Consider the following 22,718-nt stretch of genomic DNA (forward strand, 5'->3'; position numbering starts at 1 on the left):
AAAAGACAAGATCTTCTGAGTAAATTGGGAGCATGGGGACCTTGGAGGAGGGTTGAAGGGGGGAGGGAAGAGGCAGGGAGGGGAGCAGAGAAAAACGTAGAGCTCAATAAATATCAATAAAAATGTATAAAAATTAAAAAAAATGAAATATAGGGTCTTAAAATGTGAGTTAAAAGGGCTGAGAGATGGTTCATCAGTTAAGACCACTGTCTTGTTCATCCAGGAAATCTACATTATGTTTCCAGCACCTACATTGTTACAGGGGGCTGCTTGTTCCTCCCGGCCCAGAACTGAAATAATCACACAGAAACTATAATATTTAAAACACTGCTTGGTCCATTAGCTCTAACTTCTTATTGGCTAACATTTAAATCTTAATTTAACCCATTTCTAGTAATCTGTGTATTGCCATGTGGCTGTGGCTTACTGGGTAAAGTTCTGTCTGGCTCCAGCAGGGCTACATGGCTTCTCTCTGACTCCGCCTCCTATTTCCCAGCATTTAGTTTAGTTTTCCCTGCCTAGCTCTGTTCCCCTATAGCTCTGCTAAAGGCCCAAAGCAGTTCCTTTATTCACCAGTGGTATTCACAGCATACAAAGGGGAATCCCACATCACTACATAGCAGTTTGTGTAACTCCAGTTCCAGAGGATCCCACGCCCTCTACTGGCCTCCATGAACACTGCACTTCACGTGCACAGACACACACACACACACACACATTTTTATATGTAAAAGAAACATAGTAACATACCAATTACTCTACTTAAGAAATTTCCACATAAAATAGTTAAGACAAGTCATAGACTATTACAGAAATGCTATGGGCGTTTGAAGGAAAGAAATGACATGCATTTGAATCAGGAAAGGGGGTGGCATATGAATGATCCTTGAGGTATAATTAGGATTTCAAAATTTAAAGTGGGTAGGTATATTCAGGTTAAACTAAGATCATAAACAGGGGTGTCAAGAGATTCAGTACATTCGAAGGATCTGTTACTTCAGGCTGAAAGAGGGTGCTAGGGCTGTGAAGAGATGAAATGCGGGTGGGGCCATACTAGCAATGTCAGCTTCTTCACGGGCAAAAGGCTGATGATTTAGGAGCCGGTCTATGGCATAAGAGGAAGATTGCTGCAGCAGAAACGCCAGAAGCACTGGCTGGAAGATGTAAGCGCCTAAGAGTGGGAAGACCAGTTCGGATAGGTTATTGCAGTTTTCAGTAAGAGATGATAAAAGCCTGCAGCCAGGCGAGCAGAGGGAATTCAGAGAGGACACGGGAGAGGGACTCTTCAGCAAGAATCCTGAGTGTGCGCCAGGAGACCTAGACCGTCGGAGCCACTGGAAATGATGAGTAGGTCACAGAGGGGTTGGGTTGCACCCCGACGCCACGTTTTCACTTTTTTAAGTTCCTCTGTTTCTGTTTCCAGAGCTCTACTACTTTCCCCAGATCTCTGTGCTAACTGGGCTTTTCCTTCTCACCCTGGCCCCGCGCTCATCCTCACGCCCCCACTCTGACACGGTGGCTTCCCTCGGCCCTCCCACAGGAACGACCCTCGCAGGTCAGACTCCGAGGCCGGGGCACTCCACCCGCGGGATCCCCTACCGCCCGCGCGGGCGGCGTCCTCGCCGGCGTCCCCACGGCTCGGGGACCAATAGGAAGGCCGCGATGCTGGGACTCTACCAGCTATTGGTTGGCTCGGCCGTGGTGAGAGATGGTGCGGTGCCCGTTCTCCGCCCGGGTGCGAGCTGTGGGCGGTTGTTAGGGCGACCGTTCGTGACGTAGGCCGTCAGGCCGAGCAGCTGCCCGGCGATTGGCTGGACGATCGGACGATCCTTGCTTATTGGCGGCCGCCTGGCGGCTCGGAGCGTGCGTAAGCGCAGTTCCTTCCGCCCGAGGCTCCGTTGGCTGGAGACGGCGGCTGGGCCGGCTTGGTGGCCTCCATTGAGATCCGGAGGTGAGTGGGCCTACTCTGGGGGATCCGCCGGCCAGGGACTGCGGGGTTAGCGGCCGGCGCGGCTCGCGCTCCGCCAGGGCCCACGAGGCGGCTGGGGACCGCGAGGAGACGTCCTTGAGGCCCGGCGGCAGGGCGGCGGCCTGGGAACCCGTGGGACAGCTAGGCCTGCGGGCCGGTGCTGCAGCGGGGCGTCCGTGGGTCCTGTCCTGGGGGAGATGTGCTGGCCGGGCGGTCACGGTCATGCGGGTAGAACGAATGCCAGACGCGGGAGAGGGGGACAGCGGGAGCCCTTGGGTACGAGTGTTCACGCCCAGACGTTGCCTTGCCGCAGGATCTCTAAAGTGATGGAGAAGGGCCCAATGCTGGCTGCAGTTTGACCCAAAGCCAGGATACGGCAGGTTATGCCCCCTCCTAGTGGGCCAGGAGGATGCGAGATGAGTGCAGGCAAAGCTAGCCCTCAAAAAGTCAGTCGGTCTGCCCCGTACGTCTCATCTTTTTCCGAAGGGGCGGAGGCTCATTGATACTGACGCCCTTACCTTGCGCCCCTTTTGGAATTTTTTGGTTTGAGTGAGGAAAACCGGACCTTCGAGGTTCGCAAGTTAAACAATGGACTTCTAAGGTAGGAGTGGCTAATGTATTCCATCTTAAGTAATCATGGAATATGACCTTACTTAAGGATGTGCCTTTTCCGGCTAGGTCCTGTAAAGCCACAAGAAACGCTTGTTTCTGGGCTTTACTACTAAGTCTTAGTGTGCAGTTAGAGCATCTGGCAAAGTAGGGAAAACGTTTATTGGTTTACTTGTGAATTTATCTTAGGGCCAAGACTTGGATATTTCGTGAGGTTGGGCCGCATTTTGTGGGCATTGTTGTGCCTTTCTAGAATCCGATACATTTGTCAGGAAGCAGACATGGAAATTAGTAACGTGAAGAGCAGAAAGAAACTGCATAAACTTGTGTGTATGTCACGACTGACAAGGAGAAGTGTGAGCCTGTGGGGGAACTTGGCGCGCACTCACAACGCTAGTACATTTTTGTCTAATTTGTAGACCACGAGCTATATTCTGGGATCAGTATCTGCGCTGTTAAACCCATATGAAATGCTAGTATCTGAAATTGGACTATGTTTTAACTCACAAAGTAGTACTTCTTTACGGTTCCCCTTAATACTTTGGTCAGAGAACTTCAAACTGAAGAGGAGATGCTTAAAAGGGGGGTCATGTATAATGAGGTGCTGGGTAGAGAACCTGTGTTCTGGTGCGAGGTGATGGCGCTCCTGTGAGATGGGAGCTTAGGAAAGCAGGTTACATCCTGTGGGATTTAAAGTGACTGCAGTAGAGGTTAGGGTTCTTACCCTCCGGCATGTATTGATTAGTTTGAGGTCAGTGTAGACGCTGTACAATCGAAGATTGGAGTGTGTGCCACAGGCAGAGGGCTGGATAGACTGGAGGAATCAGAGCCTCCTTTCTGTAATCGCCAGTGCTGGGTGGGTCTAGTCAGAGACAGGATGAAAATTCAAGAGTTCCAATACACTTAGCTGTGTGGTGGTGGTGGTGTCTGCCTTTAAGGTCAACCTGGTCTACAGAGTGAGTTCCAGGACAGCCAGTGCTGTTACACAGAGAAAGCCATGTCTCAGAAAGGGGGGGAGGGGGAAGAATTTCAGTAAACTTAAATTTTCAAACCTTTGAAGAGTCAGAAGTGTTTGCTGTATACTTTATTTGGCTAAGTAGGCATATGTTTCTTATATACTTTGTTTTAGGTAGGTTCTTTTATTATTGCAATGCAGCACAGATGCTCTTTGCTTGGCTTTTATAATCTGCCACATAGCCCCACTGGTGTCCCTTGTAACTGCGTGATTCCTGCTCTGTGAATGCTTTGCATAGTCACAGAAATGGGAGGTGCTCGTGAGAGGAGATGGTTTATAATTATGGTTACTTTTGACATACCTTTGTAACATTGCTCAGTTTGTATCTCTAGGTAGGTGCGGTTCTCTGTGTTTGGATTGGTGCACAGGATTTTGTGTAATTTTTTTTCTACCTGAATATCAAAAATATGAATTTACACCTAGCAGGGGAAAGTGGCAGGATTAACAGTGCTCCAGGACCGGCTGGATGAAAAATATGATATACCTGATGGAATACAGCTGTGGGTTTGGGATTAATTTGTAATCAATTGGGACCCTTTCTGATAACAATTCAGATTTTAATTGAGCAGAATCAACTTTAATAGTGATGAATAATGTTCAAGCTTTTGGTCGTGAGGGGTGGAGAATTGGAAGTGATTTTGACTTAGATTTAAACTAATTTACCTTCTGAAACCTTGAAGTCAATCTTTCAGACCAGTTTGCAGTGTTTAGTTTCTGATTTTAAAAAAAAGAACGTATAAGAGAAGCCAGTAGACATGGTTTAAAGTTTTCAGACTTTAAATCCAGGCCCTGAGTAAAAGTATTTTGTAGTTGTTATTTCTTACTGTATTGAGCAGTGCAAGATGCTGGAAAGGCAAATGGTAAAGTTCATTGTGCAAGACAGAAAAAAAAGGAATAAGTTCAGACAATGCCTACTACATCCTTATGCATTACTAATAATTGCTGTCTTTTCGAAATTAAGATCCACAGTAAGAAACACACATTCCAGTGAAACTGTCATGAATAATGTCACGATACATGAATTTATATAGTAACCATGCTTCCTGTCTTAGCCAGCAACTACTTTCTTGTCATTTTCTATTTTTAATTACACTGTTCTTAGCAACAAGATTGATTCCATGATTGAATGAATGTGTTGTGACCCCCTTGAGACACTAGCATGTCAGGTATGATTGAAATGTAGAGGGGAAAATGGAGTGTTTTCGTTAGAGATGGTATTTACTAATTGGCTTCATTTTTAAAAGCCAGGCCTCTATCTTTCTTAAACCCTCCACCAGGTACAAGGCCTTCTTTTACTAAATTTGTTGGTTTTTACTTTTATCAGTAGATAAGTCACTTTCTTAGTGAGTATGTGTGAATTCCTGCTGACACCAGGGGACTCAGTGGCTGGTTTTCTTTTCCTCTTTTGCATTGTGTGTTTGTGTGCACTTGTGTGTGCCATGGCATGAGGACAAAGGTCAGAGTACACCCTGCAGGTGAGGATTGGTGAGGCTTAGATGCCAGTACATTCACCCACTGTATCATCTCAAAGGCCCTAGTTTTTACTTCTTAACCATGATTGATTTTTATGGGTAATATTCTTCATTAGTTTTTCTGTAAGAACTGAAGCATACAAGTATCTCTGTTGGCCAGCAGTGGTTTTGCAAGGTGACTCTTCAAGTAGGAATGTCAGAATTATTAATTGGCCAGCAGATGTGGGAAGAGTGGTAGTCATTAGCTTGGATCTTCTTCTATTATTTATTCTACTGAGAATCTTTTTGTCAGACAAGAAGTTAAGGTTTTTTTTTTTTTTGTTTTGTTTTGTTTTTTGTGTTTTGTCCAGCAGAGGACCTTTCCCCTTTGTGGGTGATAGGAAATTATTAGATACTATGTCAGTGGCGTTCTGCCTTAGGTTTTATAGAATGAAATAACAGAATCTTACGTATAAATCACCATGACTTATGGCAAGAAATCAACAAGCAGGTTCTTTGCTGTTACCTTTAAGCAGGCGGATGGTGAAGAGGGTATTTATGGGTTTTCTTTTTGACTAACTAGAAAATGTGAGTAGTTGTTTCTCTCATGTTTGCTTTGTCCTTTATTCTGTTCCTTTTGGCTCACATAATTATAAGGGGTTATGCTTGAAACTTACTTTTAAAGAAACAGTTGCATAGAAGTTTGTTGTTAGTGGGTAATAAATGATTTAAGTGTTTGAAGAAGTAACAAGTGTCGTTTTAATAGATATTACAATTACTTCCCAGAATTATGCAGAACAATGAAATAGTCCTATCTGAAAGATGCTACACACCGGCCTAACGGCATCCTTTTGTTTAGCTGAAGGTGAGCTGTATGCTAAGTGTCCATGTGTGGTGTTCCCTCTAGGATCCAAGGACCGTGTGGCTACAATGTTGTCAAGACTCTTCCGCATGCATGGCCTCTTTGTGGCCTCCCATCCCTGGGAAGTTATTGTGGGAACGGTGACACTTACCATCTGTATGATGTCCATGAACATGTTTACTGGCAACAACAAGATCTGTGGTTGGAATTATGAGTGCCCAAAATTTGAAGAGGTTAGTGAGATTTGATTCTGACTAAAGTAAATTACATTGCAGTTTCTAAAGAATGTCTCCTTTTTAGAGAGCATATAAGCAAAAAGAGTTCTTCCTGAGTGAAGTCTTTGTTGGTGGGCTTACCTTAGATTCTCAGCTGTTCACATGGTGTGGATTGCATTTAAAATGTTTTTTTAATACTAGTGAGTGTAATTGCCTCTGAGAAATATACTTTGTGTAAGGACTATCAGGGAAAAATGAATTGTGAAGAATTACATACAGATTTTTTTGTTTAAAAATTACTTTCCATTTTTTATTGTGTTGGCTGTTTTGATTTGGTTGTCCTATGCTGGCATTTATATTCCTGTGATAATATGTAAGCCAGTGACCCAGAATAAAGGTGGTGGTTTTTTTGTACTTGCTGAGAGCTTTCTCTCTTGGCCGGCAGGATGTTCTGAGCAGCGACATCATCATCCTCACCATAACGCGGTGCATCGCCATCCTCTATATTTACTTCCAGTTCCAGAACCTGCGGCAGCTCGGCTCCAAGTATATTTTGGGTAAGACTGGTTTTCTTCCTTGCATGCTGTCAGGCTTGATTTGCTGACCGGAGTGTCTGGTACATTTAGTAGTTCCTTGAGACTTCTCAGTAAATATTCTCAGATTTGAGGCCTCAGTAATCTAGAGAAAGTGATATTCTTCGCAGAATATTGTATGAGACTGAATGTTAGCATCTGTGTGATAAAGAGTTCTGATGTTGAATTTTGCATTTCAGGTATTGCTGGGCTGTTCACAATTTTCTCAAGCTTTGTCTTTAGTACGGTCGTCATTCACTTCTTAGACAAGGAACTGACGGGCTTAAAGTAAGTATTAAAGCTCAGGTGTGTGTTCTCTAAAATGTATTTCAAGAACCTTTATTCCCTGTGTGTTAGAAAGGTGATGTATAAATATAGAAGTTTAGAAAATTGGAAATTTTTTATGGACTCACTGTTAGCTAGTTAACTGTTAGCATTTGATAAATATTCTGTCTCATTTATTTTAGACATTTTTTGAGTGTCATACTATATGTGCTGTCTTAAGTCTTTTTTGCCCAATGTAGTTCATCTGCATCTTTTCATGTTCTTAATATTATTATTTGTGCTGGCTATATAGTATTCTTCTATATGACTGTTGTAGTTTGTTAATCTAATGTTGGATTAATTGATTTTCTTTATAAATATGACTGTGAATAATATCTTTATAGGCAGTTTTTTTTTTGTTCATGCTCACTGTTACCTCCTAGCGATTCATTTCAGAGGTATCATGGCGGCTGTGGGTTGCTTATTTGAAAACTTTTTTAAGCCTCTTGCTTTGGGGGAGGTGGGGTAAATTTTTAGTTCTGTTATCATCAATTTGTACATTTTTCTCAATGTTAATTCAAGTAATTTTTATACTAGAATAACGCTTTGCTGAAAACATTGCAGGTGTCTGCATGCTCATTTACATCTTAACATGGTGAAGTGGTATTATTTGAGCTGGGCATAATGGCAGTGCCTGTAATGCTAGCCCTTGAGAGATTTCCGGAATCAAGAGGATCTGGGCTTCAAGGCCAGTTTCAGCTACATAGGAAGTTAGAGGTCAGCCTTTGTCTCAAAAAAGTAAAACAAAATAAAGTTCAGCAAGTATTTTGAGCATCTGTTAGCCTCAAGACTTGCGAAGACTCCTAGCATTAAGTATGGCACTGCAAAGTCATGCTAAGTGTGTGGTGTGGGAAGGGTTACTGTAAAGAGTGTTCTAAACCGTATTTTCCCTGTATTAAACGGGACTTGTCTTGATTTGCTTTCCCCAGTGAAGCTTTGCCCTTTTTCCTGCTTTTGATTGACCTTTCCAGAGCAAGTGCTCTAGCAAAGTTTGCCCTGAGTTCAAACTCACAGGTGAGTATTGTTTAATGAGATGTCATCATTGTTCAAAATGTAACAGTTGCCTCAAGCTTTTAGACTGAAGTTCTAAGACTGGTTTGTGAGTGTCTCACTCACTTCCTCGTTTTCCCTTTGAGAGTCTCCTGGAATTACAGTGCAGCAGCCTGGATATAGAAACTACCTGTCAATCACTTAGGGAATAGAGTGAGTGTTTTGGTTACTTTCCTCATTGCTCTGACCAAATATCTGGCTTAGAGCAGTTTAAGAAAGAAAAATTTCTTTCGGTTTATGGCCCCAGGGAATATAGTTGGTCATGGTGGAGAAGGCATGCTAGTGGGACTGGGTTCCATCTAGGAGATGAGTGTGCATAGGAGGTTGGGCCGGGCAGTGACACCATAAAGCCCACACTGATTCACTTTTTCCGATGAGGCTTCATAGCCTTGCTCTTCCCAAGAAGTGCGACTTCTTGGGGACCAAGTGTTCAAACACACGAGCCCTTGGGTAGGCATTTCACATTAAACTAGACCTGGTGCCTAGAGTGTAAGTCACATTTGTTTCTCAGCCCTTCAGATTAGCATCTTCCATCTTAAGCTTCATCATGTTAACAACCTTGTATCAGTACTTTTTGAGACAGACTCTGTGTATCTCAGACCATCTTGAATTGCAGTGATCTCCTGCCTTGGTCAGCTGAGCTCTGAGATTGCAGGCATGCACCACCATGTTCTAGTTAGATAAGGACATTTTATAACTATCCTTCAGAGACAGGCATTGAACTTGGCGAGTGCTCAGTCACTGAGCTACCCCCTCCCCCAAGCTGTGAAGTAGCTCATAATTCTGGCTCAGTTATGTATTGGATAATGGCTTATGATCATTTAAACATTTTGATAAGAAAATCGTCTAGGTTTTATTGTACTAATGTGACCTCAAAGAATTCTCAAGTAAGCTTCTGTCAATGGGAGCCACAATATGAAACATTAATAGGTGGAATTTAAGTGGTCGGATTAACTTACCACCTCAAAGGAATATTCCTTAGAAGTCTGTCACTCAGTGGGGAGGGAAGCGGGGTCCTAATTGATGTTTGTGTTGATGGTGTGGTGAATTGTACTATTGCACCATTTTGCCTCTTGAATGTATGCTATCGTATCACATCTGTTCTTTGAGTAGTAAAATAAGTGTAATGTAGGATGCAGGATGCTCTCTAGCGTTTGTAAAGGATTAAGTTGTGCTTTCCAACCACCAATGTGTTTGGTCTGTGCTTTAGGATGAAGTAAGGGAAAATATAGCTCGTGGAATGGCAATTCTGGGCCCCACATTCACCCTTGATGCTCTTGTGGAATGTCTTGTAATTGGAGTTGGCACCATGTCAGGTTTGTAAACAATTTCTAATATGCTTACATTTAAGTAGGTCATTAAAGGGAAGCTAGAAGGTCTTGGGTTTACTTTGTTTTTTTCTTGAATTCTAACTTAAATGACTTGAGCTATAAATACTACAGTATGAGGGTATATGGACCTGTGTGAATGTGTGTGTGTGTGGTAAAAATGTAGCCGCAGGTTACTGTAAATGTTACTAGTGTGAGGGTATATAGACCTCTCTCTCTCTCTGTGTGTGGTAAAAATGTAGCCGCAGGTTACTGATATTTTCCTCTTCCACTGTCTTTTCTTTCTGTGTTCCACTTCGTGGTATTATGCATTCTGCGGTTGAATTATAACTAAGACTGTATCCCATGGCTGCTTTGGAAATCCCTTGCTATTGCCTAGGCTAAATTAATAACTTGGTTCCTTTATTTTAATTGTCACATTGGCCGTCGCAGAAGTCCAGATAGGAATTAGGTTCATCTGAGCAGGTGGTTGGGAAGATTTAATTAGACACTAAGCTGTACAGCTGAGCATTTCGGCGCCAGCCTCAGCATGCTTCCTCATCCTTAAATGAACACTAGAGAATTAATACTGATACCAAACAGAACTCCATTACGTACAATAAAAACTGTGGCCTGGCATAGAAATTTGCCAGAATAAATGTATCTTGCTATCATGAAGTTTCCTGATCATTAAGCTCCATTCTATTGCTTTTTCATAAAAACCATATATGTGCATGCGTGTGTGTCCATCCATGTCCCCTGGAGCTGGAGTTAGAGGTGGCTGTGAGCTATCTGACGTGGGTGCTGGGAACGGAACTCAAGTCCTCTGCAAGAGCAAGAGTCAGTCTTGGCTGTTGAGGTCTCTACCACTCCAGCCCCTAAGTGTATACCTTTGGGGGAAGATTTGGTTATCTTGTATTCATTATTTTATTAAATATGTAATGTTTCTCTAAGTTTTATAAAAGAATTGGAATCACATTTGTTGGCAAGATGCGTCGAGCACTAGCATTATTTGTGGCGTTGTAATGTTGGAAACACGGGAGAAGTCCTGGTCTGTGTCTTTGAGGGATTAAGAGTTTCATAACTGCTGTGCCTGAAGCCTTAGCATCATCATTGAGTTGCTAATTTCCAGTAAATGACAAAGGACTTCATGTAGTAAGATTTGCCCAATTTGTCTACCTGTGGGAAGAGCCTTTAAGATAAGTGGCGTGTCAGAGACCCACACTTCACTAGCTGTGTATTTCATTTTCTCCGAGCAGGGGTGCGCCAGCTTGAAATCATGTGCTGCTTTGGCTGCATGTCTGTGCTTGCCAACTACTTCGTGTTCATGACATTCTTCCCAGCTTGTGTGTCCCTGGTCCTAGAGGTAAGAATGGTTTTCCTGGTGACATTAGTTTAGAAGAGTATTGCTTCTATTCTGTTACCTCACCTAAATTGACTGGATACCTCCTAATGCAATGCTGGCTTACTTTGTAGCTTTCTCGGGAAAGCCGCGAAGGTCGGCCAATTTGGCAGCTCAGCCACTTTGCCCGAGTTTTGGAAGAAGAGGAGAATAAACCAAACCCTGTAACCCAAAGGGTCAAGATGATTATGGTAATGGCATTTTTCTTTTCCAGTATCCATAGTTTCAATGTTTCTTACGCTTTGGGTATTTGAGGACTTTTGTTTTTAGTTTCCTATCATGTTTACATAATATTTGGCCCTTTCAGTGGTATTTCAGTGTCCTCTCTTTACTCTGAATTTACTCTTTTTTTTCTTTGAAGTTCTGGGACTTTATTGTGTTGTTTTGAGACAAGATCTCACTAGCTGGCTTTAAACTTGAAATGCTCTTGCCTCAGCCTCCTGAGTGTAGGGATTTCGGGTGAATGCCACTATGCCCCTCCAGGCCTTTTGGTCTTTCTTATTCTTGCTTTCCTACATAGATTTTTGAAAGTCATTAAAAAAAAAAAAGAAAAAAAGATTTATTATGTATACAGTGTTCTGCCTGCATGTATGCTTGCATGCCAGAAGAGGGCACCAGATCTTACTGCAGATGGTTGTGAGCCACCATGTGGTTGCTGGTAATTGAACTCAGGAGCTCTGGAAGAGCAGGCAGTGCTCTTAACCACTGAGCCATCTCTTCAGCACCTGAACGCCTGTTCTTGGGAATGATTGAGCAGTGATGGGAACACTGCTTTTATTAGCCACATAACAAACTGGGGGCTTTCTTATCATGATAAGGTGAGGCCAAGGAAGATAGTGGTTGGTTCTGGGCTTGTGAGGGATGAAGAAGCAGAGGCTGCGCACCTGAAGATGTGTTTCCTTCAGTCTTTAGGCTTGGTTCTTGTTCATGCTCACAGTCGCTGGATAGCTGACCCTTCGCCTCAGAACAGTACAGCAGAGCATTCCAAGGTCTCCTTGGGACTGGATGAGGATGTGTCCAAGAGAATTGAGCCAAGTGTTTCTCTCTGGCAGTTTTATCTCTCCAAGTAAGTTGACGGAAAACCACAGTATTCTGTGCGCTAGCAGGTTGTGCTTTGACGTTTATGTTTCTGACCTGACATGTTAATGTGTTTGCTTTCATTCAGGATGATCAGCATGGACATTGAACAGGTGATCACCCTGAGTTTAGCTCTCCTGTTGGCTGTCAAGTACATTTTCTTTGAACAAGCGGAGACAGAATCAACGCTTTCATTAAAAAATCCTATCACGTCTCCTGTGGTGACCCCCAAAAAAGCCCAAGACAACTGTTGCAGACGTGAGCCTCTGCTTGTGAGAAAGAACCAGAAGCTTGCATCTGTGGAGGAGGAGCCAGGAACGAACCAGGATAGAAAAGGTAATTTCCTGATCTCTTCATTTCCATTTAGTTCATTTGAAAGTGATTACAAGGTTTTGAGATGTCTCTTTGCCTCTCACAGTTGAGGTTATAAAACCATTAGTGGCGGAAACTGAGAGTGCAGGCAGAGCTACGTTTGTGCTTGGCGCCTCTGTAGCCAGACCTCCAGTGGCCCTGGGGACACAGGAGCCTGAAATTGACCTCCCCAGCGAGCCTCGGCCTACTGAAGAATGCCTGCAGATACTGGAGAGTGCTGAGGTGAGGGGTGTGCACACTTGGCTTTCTCTAAGGGGGGGGAGGTGGTTTTTGTTCTTACCCTTTTAATCAAAGGACATAAAACCCAGTACTACTGGATGGAGCCCATTGTGTTATGTGCCGTATCAAAAATTCTATTAACCCCTACAGCCTTTGGGGGATTTTCTCTATCTTTCAGATGAACAGCCCAGATTCAAGAGGCTTTAGAAATATCCCAGGATGTTTACTATTGGGGAAACTGTAAGGTTTGGAACAGGGCCTGAGAGTTTCTGGTTCCAGAATCAAAACTCTGTATTTCATCCCTGTTTCTCATAGAGATGAGGAGCTTTTGTACCCTCATCTGTGTTGGAACATGGCTGGGCTGCACAGAGCAAAGGTTTGTTTTGTGCTTTTTGATCTCACCAGGCAGCTAGCTTTTCCTCCTGGAGCTTTGACCATTTTCTGCCTCCACGTTTATATACGTCCTTTAGTCTGACTAACTCTTTTTGTATAAAGAATATGTTTTCCGGGTCTGCACAGTGCTACATAGTAAGACTTTGTCTCAAAAATCTTTTCTTCATGTTTGACAAAATATAGTTCCATTGTACCCTTACTTTATTAAGATATAATTGACAAAGGAAATTAGAAGTATTTAAATTGCACAGCTTCTTTTTGAAAAAGTAACACAGTCACGCTAATCATCATCTACTGTCTGTTGAGAACTTAATCATCCTGTGTAACTGAGATTTGAAACCAGTATTTGGATAAGCATCCCATTCCTTTCTTCCTGGCTATTGGCAACCATCGTTTCTGTTCTTGGATAAGTCTGTTGTGCCTTCCACGTATGAGAGACCATGGAGCGTTTCCCCTTCAGAAGTTACTGTGTGACTTGTGTATCAGCCTCTAGGTGCGTTTGTTTTACATGTGCCAGTGCCTGGGCTAGGAATGTAGCTCAGTACAGTTCTTGCTTAGCATGTGTGTGAGGCCTCCCAGCACCTTAGAGAAAACCCAAATTGTGTGTCGATAGGCAGTCCTCATTGCCATGCTGTGTTAACAGGATCATACATGTGGGTTTTACTTTATTTTATTTTATTTTTACTTATTTATTTGAACCTTTTTTGGGTTTTGTTGTTTAGTTTTTATACAATCTTACAGTTTTGATGCTGTTAATTACGTGGGTGGGGCGAGTAAAGATTAGTGGCACTGCGTGCCTTTCTCATCTCTTTCCACCATCATTCTGTCTGTCTGTCTTGTTTCTGAGACAAGTTTTACTATATATTTCTGGCTGGCCTGGAACTCACAGAGTTCCTCTGCCTTCTGAGTGCTGGCTAAAGATGTGTAATAACCTCCTGACTTGATCTGAATGTGTGAGACAGGGCTGTCACTGAACATGGAGCTTGCCATTTTAGCTAAACTGGATACAGCAAACCCCCAGCAAAAACTTTGCCTGTTTTCCTCCTGCTCGGTGCTGGGATTGCAGATGGAGCCAGTGTGGGGGCTGGGATCTGAACTCAGGGATTGCGGATGGAGCCACTGTGACTGACTTCTGTGTGGGGCTGGGATCTGAACTCAGGCTACACAGCAAGCGCTTCACCCACCGAGCCATTACCCTGACTCTCCTTGACAGTCACTGTTCAGATCATCTCCCTCCTTACAAACCCAAGCCTTTTGAGTTTTTGTACTTTAACTCTCTTGAGTGTTGGTATCCTCAGCTATTTAAGAGCCACAGCTTGTACACAAAATATATTACCATATAATATACATATTGCCTGTGTCATTGTAAGAAATAATGTATTGATTGGCTTTCATTGATCAGTCCATGAGCATGTAAGGTCTCAGTGTGGGCAGACCCACATCTGCGCAGGGGAGCTGGACTGAGGGCAAGGTTCTGTTCTGGTGCTGCTCTCTTCTGAGGGGAGTGGGGCAGTAAGGTCGATCCCTACGGTGTTGTCATCTGAGCAGCTCTGCCCTGTGGGCTTTCAGCTTCTTTTCTTGTGAGCTGCAGTTCTTGACTCTGCTGTCATCTCCCTCCCATTTCCCATCTCTTCAGAAAGGTGCAAAGTTCCTTAGTGATGCAGAGATCATCCAGCTGGTCAATGCCAAGCACATCCCGGCCTACAAATTGGAAACTCTGATGGAAACTCATGAACGTGGTGTGTCTATTCGCCGGCAGCTCCTATCCACAAAGCTTCCAGAGCCTTCTTCTCTGCAGTACCTGCCTTACAGAGATTATAATTACTCCCTGGTATGTTATTGATTGACTGAGGAGGGCTTGCTTTGTAACTTGACCTTCCACTATTATTTCTTGTTTTTGTTGTCATTGCTGGGAGAGTCCAACAGTTTATAAAGATTTTGTTTTTCGAGAGAGTGTCTCTGTGGATCCCTGGCTGTTTTGGAACTTCTCCCTGTAGACCAGGCTGGCCTCGAACTCAGAGATCTGCCTGTCTCTGTCTTTTGCACGCTGGGATAAAAGGTGCACGCCCACCATGCCCAACCAGTTTAAATATTTTTAAAGAGGAAATTTGGGGTGGGGTTGGGCCTAGTGATAGAATGTCTGCCTAACATTGGTGGGACCCTGGGTTTGATTCCCAGCACCATAACGACATAAAGAATACATTAAAAATATTGTTGGAATATTTTATAGGATTCAGTGAAGAATTGTTAGTGATTGGGATGAGATGAGCTGTTATCCATTATAATGTAATTTTTCATGTACTGCCCACCTGTCTTTCTTAGGTGATGGGAGCTTGCTGTGAGAATGTAATTGGCTATATGCCCATCCCTGTCGGAGTGGCAGGGCCTCTCTGCCTGGATGGGAAAGAGTACCAAGTTCCAATGGCAACAACAGAAGGCTGTCTTGTGGCCAGCACCAACAGAGGCTGCAGAGCAATAGGTGTAAGTTGGAATTTGTTTACTTTAAGGTATAAGGCAAACTGGGCAGGGTAAGGAAACCAAGACAGGTTTGGGGACAGTCAAGGACTTTGAAAGAGGCTGAAGTGTTTCCTGGATTAATATGTTCCCATAATCCTCTGCTTAGCTTGGTGGAGGTGCCAGCAGTCGGGTCCTTGCAGATGGGATGACCCGAGGCCCAGTGGTGCGTCTTCCTCGTGCTTGTGACTCTGCAGAAGTGAAGGCCTGGCTCGAGACACCTGAAGGGTTCGCAGTGGTAAAGGAGGCCTTCGATAGCACCAGCAGGTGTGTGGGGTTCGCATAGAAATTATATACAATATAATAGAATGGTAGCTAAAGCTAGCTGTTGATATGTTGCCTGCTTATGGTAACGTAGCCCTGTCCTGTATCCATTCCTTTAGGAATGATTATTCTTGCTTAGGGTGAGTATTGATTCAGATGAATTAATTACCCCCATAGGAATAAATTGGTTTTTTAAAGCTTGGTGAGATGGCTCAGCAAGAAAAAACACTTACTGTGTGAACCTGGTAACCCAAGTTCAGTTCCTTATTCCCACTCACAGGCAGCAGTAGTAAATTAAAAGATAGGAGCTAATACATTTGATTAGACTGTTATTCTGCCCTAGAGAAGGAGTTTCTAGGCAGAATGGGAGTGTTAGTATAAAGGTTTGCTGTGAGCGAAGACCATTAAAGCCACACAGAAACATAGCCATAGATGCCAGCGCTTGCAGAGTCCAGACCAATGTGTTTGCTCTTATTTGGACTTAAGAGTTTTAAGAAGCTAGTCCACCTTTTAGTCAGTGACAGAGAACAAGACTCAGCTGATTAGCCTTCGTTTCTTTAAAGAAAAATTGTTCCGGAGGCTGGAGAGGTGGCTCAGTGGTTAAGAACATTGCCTCCTCTTCCAAAGGTTCTGAGTTCAATTCCCAGCAACCACATGGTAATAACCATCTGTAATGAGGTCTGGTGCCCTCTTCAGGAATGCACGTAGACAGAATATTGTATACATAATAAATAATATTTTAAAAAGAAAGAAAAATTGTTCCATACTGAAGTAGATTTAAAATAAAATTTCTGGCAGGCAGTGGTAACACATGCCTTTAATCCCAGCATTCAGGAGGCAGATATTGGCGGTTCTGAGTTCAAAGCAAGCCTGGTCTACCAAGCAAGTTCCAGAACAGTCAGAGAAACTTGTCTTAAAAAACCAAAAAATAAGAAGGAAAAGAAAAAGAAATTTCTCACCTTGGCTTAGAATAAAAACCTTGTGTTTGCAGATTTGCGCGTCTAGAGAAACTTCATGTGACTATGGCAGGACGCAACTTGTATATCCGCTTCCAATCCAAGACAGGGGATGCCATGGGGATGAACATGATTTCCAAGGTAAGCATGGAGCCACTGTATCCGGAAAGATTCAGGATGGACACATCCTGAGCTGACTGTGTGGCCTTGATCTCATGGTGATTCTTGTGCCTCTGCTCTCCTGAGTGCTGGGATTACTCTGGTCTACACCCAGCCGTATTTTTTTGTAGTTGATGCACCATGTCCATATATAACATACATAAAAGAGTTCATTTATTTCACATGTTTATTAAAAGCTTAAAATTGCTTGATTATAGCTTGGTTTGATGGTGCTTTCTATTTGCCTTTTTAAAAAAAATGTCTATGAATGTTTTGCCTGCAGTTATGTCTGTAGCCCACTTGTGTGTCTGGTGTTCACAGAGGCTGGAATAGAACATCAGATCCCTCTGGAATTGGAGTTTCATGCAGTTGGGAGCCACCAGTGGGTGTTGGGACTTGGACCCAGGTCCTCAGGAAGAGCAGCTGGGGTCCTAAACTGCCCGGTTGTCTGCCTAAACGCACTGTTTTAGATTCGACACTCTGTTGTAAATGTACTCATAAGTGTTGGGAGGGATTTGTTGTTAGCACCTGAGAATTTTTTCCAATAATTCACCTCCCCAATGACGGGTGGGACCAGGGTTTTTAGCTCAGCGCAGGTTAGTGTGTGGGATTCCAGGTCACTTCTGAGCATGCCCCAGCCATTCCAAAGAGCTTTGTTCTCAAATCTTGCAACTGGCATTTTCTAGAGACTTTTTTTTGTTTTCCTTTTCCTTTTTTATCATTATTATTATTATTATTTATTTTATTTTACTTTTTGGTGGCAGGGTCTCACTATATAGCCTTGGCTGGCCTGGAGCACATTATGTGGGCCAGGGTGACCAGCAACTCATGATCAGTTTTCGTGTGTCTGACTCTAGTTGCTGGGATTATAACCATGATTAGCATACTCAGAAACACTTTAAGATATATAACATATCTGGTTTATTTGTATAATCCATTCATTCATGTGTAGTGTACACTTTATTTTGTTGATAACAGATTTTGTTTATAAAGATTATTCAGAAAGAGGAAAATAATAAATGTCTGTTTTTTTAATTCTCAATAAATAGTATGGTGGTTCCTCAACAGCTTGCAAGTAGAATTGCTGTCTCGTGGTTCTGTTGGACAGTCTCAAAGAGGTATTAGTACACTCGTGGTCACAGTAGCATTTGCTGCACTAGGCAGTGGGCAGAGTGGCCTAAGCATTCATTGGGTAGTGCATGAGGAAGAGATATGTTCATGTAGACACTATTCTAAGTGAATCGCCAGTTAGAAAATACAGTTGCACTTACCTGAGCTGAGCAGAGTCATCAGGGTCGTGGCCACTAGTAGGCGTCGGGCTAGCAGGGCTGCGGAGCGTTAGCTTATCAGACAGCGGTCTGGACATTAGCTCCATGGTAACTTGGATGTACTGAATGACTGCATCGCAATAGTCGAGTGGTCAGAATGGTGACTCCATCACACACTTGGATTTGCTTCTTCCTAGGGCACGGAGAAAGCACTTTTGAAGCTTCAGGAATTCTTTCCTGAGATGCAGATCCTGGCAGTTAGTGGTAACTATTGCACCGACAAGAAACCTGCTGCCATAAATTGGATCGAAGGAAGAGGAAAGACAGTTGTGTGTGAAGCTGTCATTCCTGCCAAGGTGGTGAGAGAAGTAAGTGATGGATGAATGTTGTCCTACTTTAATGTGGTAGTGTCATTAATTGGGTTGAGGCCAGCTGTGGTGGCCCACAGCTTTAATCCCAGCTCCAAGGAGACAGAGGCAGAGGATCCCTGCAAGTCTGAGGCCAGTGTGGGCTACATAGGGGGTTCTGGGCCAGCATGACTGAAAGAAAAATTTAAAAACAATAAATATTAAAAGAGTACTAGCACCTTTAGTGAGATTACATTTGTGGAGTTTTTCTTTCCATTAAAATGGTTTTTATTTTTCGTGCCCATCTGCATGTGGCACTCCTGGGACAGCTAAATAGGGCCACATCTACACCCTTGCTTCCTAGAAGTACAGAGAAATAGATTTATGTCTTGCTTGATTCTCCTGGAGGAGTATGTAAAATGTGCACACTATGTCTAGGTATTAAAGACGACGACGGAAGCTATGATTGACGTTAATATTAACAAGAATCTCGTGGGTTCTGCCATGGCTGGGAGCATAGGAGGCTACAACGCCCATGCAGCCAACATTGTCACTGCCATCTACATTGCATGTGGCCAGGTGAGCTCGCCAGTTCCCACCTTGCCTTCTGCTCTGTGGTTCTCGGTGAAAGAACTATACTGCATTTTCCCTTTTCCCCTTCCAGGATGCAGCACAGAATGTGGGCAGTTCAAACTGTATTACTTTAATGGAAGCAAGTGGTCCCACGAATGAAGACTTGTATATCAGCTGCACCATGCCGTCTATAGAGATAGGAACCGTGGGTGGTGGGACCAACCTCCTACCTCAGCAAGCCTGCCTGCAGGTATGGCTCTGGCACACAACATAGTGGCCTCAGGCCTAGCTTGACTCCCAGTTGTTCTGGTTTATTTTCTGCGGCTTACTGACTAAAACCAACTTGGGAAAGAGGATTCCTTTCCACTTAAACATCTAGGTAGAGGGAGTTAAGGCAGGAACCTGGAGACAGTAGAGACCGTGGCAGAGTGCTGCTCCCTGGCTTGTTCCTAGCCTCTCATTCAGCTACAGTTTTTTTTTTGTGTATGTGGGCTGGGTTCTTCATCAATTAGCAGTCAAGAAAATACCCTGTGGGCATGCACACAGGCCACTGCTGGAGGCTGCTTATCACTTGAGGTTTCCTCTTCCTAGATGCTTCAAGTTGATACCCAAGTTTGACCATCACACTAGGGATAATACGTGTCTGTCTGACACCATATCACTCTACTCTGTATTCTAGTTGATCTTTTCTGCCCTTGCTTTCTACCAGTCTAGCCTAGTATGTCCAAATATGTATAAGGGTTCTAAATATATGTGTGTATGTTTATATGTACATACATGTGTGTATATGTACATAGCACAAATACTTACACATATACACATCCATAGCCACACATATGCACATCCATACATATACATGGTTTGGGTGCATGTGTCTCATCATGAGATTAATTAAGCAAGTAAGTGCATAGTGCCAGTCAGCTGTGTGGCTGTTAGTTCCAGTCTATGTCAATCCCAGCTGTCTGGCCTGACCTGGCTACCACTTCTGATGGAGTCTAGTTAGTCTGATGCCTTGTAGTAATCTTTATTGGTCTCTGATTACAGATGCTAGGTGTTCAAGGAGCATGCAAAGACAATCCTGGAGAAAATGCACGGCAGCTTGCCCGAATTGTGTGTGGTACTGTAATGGCTGGGGAGTTGTCCTTGATGGCAGCATTGGCAGCAGGACATCTTGTCAGAAGTCACATGGTTCACAACAGGTAAGACTTCTAGACATAAGAAATTTTCGCAATTAAAGTTTGAAAGTCTGGTCTGGGAAATACCACTAAAGTGTTTGGGCAATTTGAGTCCAAGCCCTGGAATCCAAATTTCTCAAACAGTGCAACCAGGTATAATGGCATGAGCTTAGGGTGCAAACTGTGGGCAGGGGGAGGCAGGTCCTATGGGCTCACTGCACATGGGTGAGTTCCAGGCCTTGTCTCAGGATGGGTGGCGCCAAAGGGGTGACATCTAGTGTTGTCTTCTGCCCCGTCCCTGTCCCCCACATGCACCACCAACCCCCAAGTTTTCATTACTGACGTTTTCTGCTCACTACTTTGTCTTTTTCTGACTTAGATCGAAGATAAATTTACAAGATCTGCAAGGAACATGCACCAAGAAGGCAGCTTGAGCAGCCTGACAGTATGGAACTAAAACACGGGCATTGGGTTCTCAAGGACTAACATGAAATCTGTGAATTAAAAATCTCAATGCAGTGTCTTGTGGAAGATGGACGTGATCAGTGAGATGCCTGCTTGGTTTTTGGCTCTTTCAGAGACATCTGAGGTCCTTTGCACAGACTCCTCAGATCTGGAAACAGTGTGTCTTGCCATGCTGTCTTCTGGAAAGATCTCCTGTGGATGTCGTGCTCTGAGCAGCACAGGTGTGATCTGCAGCTCGTTTCTGAAAGCCCCACAAGCTGGAAAAGGTTTTGATGAAGTGCTGGGGTTGATGGTGATCAGTGTGAGACTGGCCTCTCCAAGTGGGCCAAACCTGGAGTTTTAAATTAGCTGACAGAACTTCTGATTTTATATTTATTTAGTCTGAGTTATAGAACTTTGTAATCTAAGTTTATTTTTTGTAAACTAATAATTCATTTGGTGCTGGTCTATTGATTTTGGGGGTAAACAACATATTCTTCAGAAGGGGACCTACTTCTTCATGGGAAGAATTCCTTTTATTCTCAAACTACAGAACAGTGTGCTCAGCAGTGCTGATCGTTCTCGATGAAGAAAACAGTCACTGCGTTTATTTCTGCAGGTCTCTGTTCAGAGAGGCCTCTTGTCTAGATTTTTGCCAACTGGGCTACTGCATGTCTTAGCGTCAGGCTTTAGGAAAGTGCCATGCTTTGCACTAAAGACAGCAGAGCTCTCGGTGTTACTTAGACAAGGGTACAAGCAAGTTGGACCTCTTAGAGTATGGGAACATGGTTTTAAAAGAAAACGACCATTTCTCTAAGTCAACATTCTTTAGAGACATTTTAACTTATTTAGCTGAATTCTAGATTTTTTGGTAAACTATCAAATCTGTATATGTTGTAATAAAGTGTCTTATGCTAGGAGTCTATTGAAAGTGTTTTAAGAAATAAAAGAATTCAACTTTACACTGATAAAATACTCTAGCTTGGGCCAGAGAAGACAGTGCTCTGTGGCATTGTCCAGGAAACTCTGGCTTGCTTGCCAGGCCTAATGAAGGGAAAGTCAGCTTGCAGAGCCAATGACTGAGCCACATGAATGGCCCTGGAGCTGTGTGCCTTGTTCCTGTGGCCAGGAGCTTGGTGACTGAATAATTTATGGGCTCCTTTGATGGACCCAGAAAAGTTCTTAACTTCCTCAGGGGGTCAGCAGAGTTGTTGAATCTCAATTTTTTTTTTTTTAAATGTACCGGTTTTGTATAAAGAATAATAAAGAGCTCCTTATTTTGTATTCTATCTAATGCTTCAAGTTCAGTCTTGGGAAATGACATCTTGTGGACTCTGAAAGCCATTCCAAGCGTGCAGCGGCATCACGGGAGCCTCTTAGTGATTGTATGTCAGTATTACTGTGGAAGACGGACGTCGCTGTTGTATGTGAAGTTTCACATTGCTCCTCTTGTGACTTTTTAGCCAGTAACGTTTTATTTACCTGAGCTTGTCATGGAAGTGGCGGTGAACAGTACGGAGTGTTCATGCTGGTGACTGTAACCAATGTCATCTTGCTAAATCCGTGTTTTGTACAATTACTAAATTGTATACATTTTGTTATAGAATACTTTTTCCAGTTGAGTAAATTATGAAAGGAAGTTAACGTTGACAAGTGTAAGCAGTCAATTTTTTGAAATTGAGGACTAATCATAATCCCAAGGCCCAGAAATGAGCTGTCTGACAGAATGGTAGCCTGTCCTCTGCTGGGCCAACCAGTCATCTCTCTCCATTACACTTTAACTTGGCAACATTAATGCTGGCCAGTATATGTGTTCCATTGATCTTCCTTACACTTAGAGGGTTGGTAGTTTTCAGATCCACAGTTGTCTTTGGTATCAGCTGGGGAGCATTGAGAGGAAGGGGCAATAAAGATCAAATAGCCCAAACACAGCAGCCCTTTCAAGTGTGGGTTTCAGCTAACCAGGGAGAGGGATTGTCGTCTTCAGCACTGACTTCCATTCATGTGCAGTTACTGACTCCACTTCTCTGATTGATAGAGGTGCAGAGGCATGCATGAGCCATTAAGAAAGCACAGATTTGAAATGGCCAGTGATGTCTGAGAGACTGGGTAACAACTGTGCTGGAAGCTATGAGAAGATGGTACAAGACTGGCAGCTTTGTCTTCACCATGGTGTTAGGA

The 22,718-nt window shown here is 43.4% G+C and overlaps 1 protein-coding gene across 1 annotated transcript; it reads left to right on the top strand.

The window, feature by feature from the left end:
- The first annotated feature begins 1,893 nt into the window (after positions 1 to 1,893).
- Positions 1,894 to 22,227, top strand: Hmgcr (3-hydroxy-3-methylglutaryl-CoA reductase). Its single transcript, XM_057789770.1, has 20 exons — positions 1,894 to 1,951; positions 5,952 to 6,139; positions 6,567 to 6,678; positions 6,894 to 6,981; positions 7,947 to 8,031; positions 9,278 to 9,383; positions 10,634 to 10,740; positions 10,851 to 10,967; positions 11,682 to 11,842; positions 11,942 to 12,189; positions 12,272 to 12,447; positions 14,474 to 14,668; positions 15,160 to 15,318; positions 15,461 to 15,618; positions 16,607 to 16,712; positions 18,196 to 18,366; positions 18,784 to 18,924; positions 19,010 to 19,168; positions 19,963 to 20,117; positions 20,473 to 22,227. Exons 2-20 carry the CDS (start codon positions 5,975 to 5,977, stop codon positions 20,525 to 20,527), a joined length of 2,664 nt encoding a protein of 887 aa, XP_057645753.1. The 5' UTR covers positions 1,894 to 1,951; positions 5,952 to 5,974; the 3' UTR covers positions 20,528 to 22,227.
- Positions 22,228 to 22,718: the final 491 nt, after the last annotated feature.

The sequence above is a fragment of the Chionomys nivalis genome, chromosome 15, assembly GCF_950005125.1.
Source record: "Chionomys nivalis chromosome 15, mChiNiv1.1, whole genome shotgun sequence".
NCBI lineage: Eukaryota > Metazoa > Chordata > Mammalia > Rodentia > Cricetidae > Chionomys > Chionomys nivalis.

Bases quoted from the DNA above. Each gene is read 5' to 3' on its own strand.
- Hmgcr (XM_057789770.1), top strand. From the start codon at position 5,975: ATGTTGTCAAGACTCTTCCGCATGCATGGCCTCTTTGTGGCCTCCCAT. The intron at 9,384-10,633 runs GTTTGTAAACAA...TTCTCCGAGCAG, and splicing joins TGGAGTTGGCACCATGTCAG to GGGTGCGCCAGCTTGAAATC. The intron at 19,169-19,962 runs GTATGGCTCTGG...CTCTGATTACAG, and splicing joins CTCAGCAAGCCTGCCTGCAG to ATGCTAGGTGTTCAAGGAGC.